Consider the following 3,756-nt stretch of genomic DNA (forward strand, 5'->3'; position numbering starts at 1 on the left):
TTTCTACAAAAGATTCTAATTATATAAATCTAGTTTACAAGATGACAGACTGTCCAAGTGAAAAAAAATCATTTTACCATCTCTATATAAAGATATCTAGTTATGCCATTGCAAAACCACAAAAAATGTAAAGCATCATTCTTTAATTAGAGGTATACATATATTAGTTCTTTCACTTCATAATTCATTTTCTTTATCAATTTTATTTCCTTTTTTGCTAATGTTTCTTTTTTGGGGATTTTTATTCAATGCTCCTCAGGTGATTCAACAAAAATTATGGAAGAAAAAATGAATGAGAAACGAAACAGATCTGATGAGCCTAATTTGGGTTTGTCTTTAAAAACTCCAATTGAATATGAATCAGTTAAGAGGATTCCAACTCTGGAAGAAGCTATGAATTTGGAACTAAAAAATGGTCAAGTAGACCCCAATGTGAACTTGAAGAAGTTTAGAAGGTATACACACACGTCTATTTTTATTGACACTACTTTAAAAAATGTGAATTTCTGACTCATGTTTATAATTTTTGATGAAAAATTCTTATGGAATCGTAACTTGTAGAACGATATCAAATCGATTGTCTGCCCAAAGGTCTAGGATGAGGAGGACTGAGTACATAGATGAGTTGAAAAAAGAGGCCAAAGATCTTGAGGTAATAAAATTTACATGAAGAGTTTTTATTAGAATGTTTTTTGATTCATTATTTGATTTTTTTTCTTGGATGGTTTTATTAAAATTCAATGGCGCACACAAATATATTTAGACAATTCTAACATATAAAAAAGTAAGCAAATAAATAAATAACACTAATTAATAGATCGAATTATATCAATTGCTACTCAAATTCATTTATATATAATTATTTTAATCTTTTGTTCATCCAATATTTTGAATAATTGCTAGTAGTACTACTTCAGACATAATTCTAGGGTTAGAAAAAGAAAAAATCAAAATCAAAATCAATAGAACGAATCCTAATTAAAATGATGTTGTTTCAAAACTCATTTGTTAAATGATAAATTAAGTACATACGTTTCCATTTTTCAACATGTGATCATACTTGAACATAAATTAAATTAATCTCTAGACTAAGTGTACCAGTTACAACAACATACCCAATATATACAGAAATAAAATCTAAATAAGGTATAAAATATACGCATGCAGATCACAATCCTATCTTTGTAAGGTACGGAGGTTGTTTTCGATACACTAGATTATGGATACCTAATAATATATAATTTCTTTTCATTTCTTATGTTTCATATATAAATAAAATGATGATGTTATGCTGAGTGACATGATTCACTCGAGGTGCATAAGAGTTTAATGAGTCTTTCAATATCAATAGGTTGATTGTTTCACTATAATTATTAGCGCTTAAAAAATATCTCCTATGTGTACTGGTGCAGGATACAATAGCTTTTGTGGGACAAAAAATAGAAAATGAGAAAGACAACAAAAAGAAGTTGCAGCTGGAGAATGAAATGTTGCGAGTACAATTGGATAGCATCACTAACAAATCTAATTTACTCACTGGTATATATATATTTCGTTTCCAACAAAAATATTTTTTTTTACTTTACATTTATGCAGGAACAATAATATAAAAATTATTCATGAAATAATAATAAAAACATATTATATAGTGATTAATACGTCAAATAATAGTACACATTTCTTTGTATCATATCATATTGTTTTGATTTTATTTTTCCATTTTATGGCTTACGTACCAAAAATTTATTTGCAACAAAGCTAGCATGTTTGTGTCAGTTTTAGCCAAACACAATATATTTGGTTCAAATCTTGTACATTTGTCTTAAATTTTTATTGAAAATATAGAGATCATTAATAACCTAGCTAGTAAGTTAAAAAAATTAACTTGCCAGAATCAAGAATTCATTAGCTTGAAATCTTAGACTTTATTCACCTCGATTGCAGTGCAAACTGAAGAGCTGAAAGTTGAGTTGAAGAGGCTTAAGGAACCTGCAGAGGCTCAGGAAGATGAGGAGCATATGGACATGGACCAGTATCTCAACTTTGACAACATGAACTTTTCTCCACCCAAGAATGACGACATATGAACCATTCAACAAATATTGTTGCTATTTATCTTTGTTAGATCATTCCTTTCCTTTTTCTTTTATTTGAGGTAGTGTTGGTTTTTTTTTTTTTTTTTTGGGGGGGGGGGNTTGACGGGTGTTGAAGTTATGAATTTTCATTATGCAATTTAAGAAGGGTTAATTTTTCATTATTAGATTATCGAAAACAATGTTGTGTACTTGGTGATCTATATGGATCTTTTAATTCCTAGTAGTATTTTAAAATGAGTTTATGTTTAATGTAGTACCTAGTTTTCTTAAATATCATCTGATTAAGTTCACTTACTACTACATGCAATTAAATTGGGTTTATGTTTGAAGTGAGACATAATGAACGTGATTTATCTAAATTATTCTCTCAATTCAATTAAATTTATTTCGATATAGATAATTTTTACTAAGATGTAAGACCTTGTGTAATGTCTTAAAAGTAAATTAAAGCATAAATTCACTATATTAACAATCCATACATTTAATCATACATTTTTACTCATGGACTTTTGAGGTTTGCTTGTTAGCTTCCGCACCAAACCAAATAATTTTGGCCCTAACAAGTGGTATCAAAGCCAATTATAAATGGGTGTTCATCTTGGCGTGTTCAGTTCTAGGCTTCTAGCCGCAACCTAATTGACAATAATGAAGATTTTGTTGAAGAAACTTTTTCACAGAGGTTCTCTATGTTGAGACATAGATTTATTAAAGGAGATTCAATCTATTGAAGATTATGTGAAGAAGGTGGAATAAAATTTATTTTTTCAGAAATTCAGGCCACTAGGGAGTATTGTTGGGTATTTACCCTAATTTCTTACCATAATTAAAAAAAAAATTTCCTAAAAGAAAAGCACAAAGTCTCCATATTTGGCTAGTCCTTTTCTTATAGGAAAATGATTATAATGACATGTTCTATCATTATTTAAAAGTCATCTCGTTATGGAAACCTAATTTTTTTTAAAACACACTGTCAAATTAATTAAGTGTGACATGACGAAAATCTCAAAACTTTGAATTTGGTTCGGAATGATGTTACTCCGCCATAGCAGGAATGTTACCGCTCACTATAGTGGTTGTTAGGCCGTTATAATGAGACTAAAACCTAGCAACTAGGAATTTTATAATTTGGCTCCTCATCTTCAGTTGGAAAAGAGATGAGGGTTACTCAAAAAATCCTCCTAGGATGGTCCAAGCTTGGGGACAATGGAGATGGAGGATTCCAGCGCAAATAGCGGGCATTTTCGCTATAAGGTTGTCTCTATAGAGGGATTGGGCCGCTATGATGGGGTAAATCATTGTAAATGGAGAAAATTCCTCAAAACTGCTCATATTATGCAAGAACATTTTGAGGAAGTGCAAAGGTCACCTAAGGTAATTTTCACTATTTTCAACTGGAATTGTCACGACCCAATTTCTCGAGTCATGATGGCACCTACTATACCCTACCAGTAGGTAAGCCAACCCGTAACCCAGAACATCAAGCAATGAGCAAAAGGGCAGAAACTAGCGAAAATAATAATCTAAACAAGGATAACAAAGCGGAAGCAACCCAAAATAAATATATACAGAAATCCCTCCCAGAACCTGGAAGTCACTAGTACAGAGCTATCTAATAAAGAGTACAAGTCCCAAAAGTGGACCACAACAGAGCGTGTCTCAA

The 3,756-nt window shown here is 30.8% G+C and overlaps 1 protein-coding gene across 1 annotated transcript; it reads left to right on the forward strand.

Moving 5' to 3' along the window:
• The first annotated feature begins 288 nt into the window (after positions 1-288).
• LOC125859111 (basic leucine zipper 34-like) lies at positions 289-2,087 on the forward strand. The gene is made up of 4 exons (XM_049538833.1): positions 289-455; positions 562-652; positions 1,413-1,539; positions 1,945-2,087. The coding sequence occupies exons 1-4, from the start codon at positions 289-291 to the stop codon at positions 2,085-2,087; spliced, it is 528 nt and encodes a 175-aa protein (XP_049394790.1).
• The last annotated feature ends 1,669 nt before the right edge of the window (positions 2,088-3,756 follow it).

The sequence above is a fragment of the Solanum stenotomum genome, chromosome 3 (genome assembly GCF_019186545.1).
Source record: "Solanum stenotomum isolate F172 chromosome 3, ASM1918654v1, whole genome shotgun sequence".
Classification (NCBI taxonomy): Eukaryota; Viridiplantae; Streptophyta; class Magnoliopsida; order Solanales; family Solanaceae; genus Solanum; species Solanum stenotomum.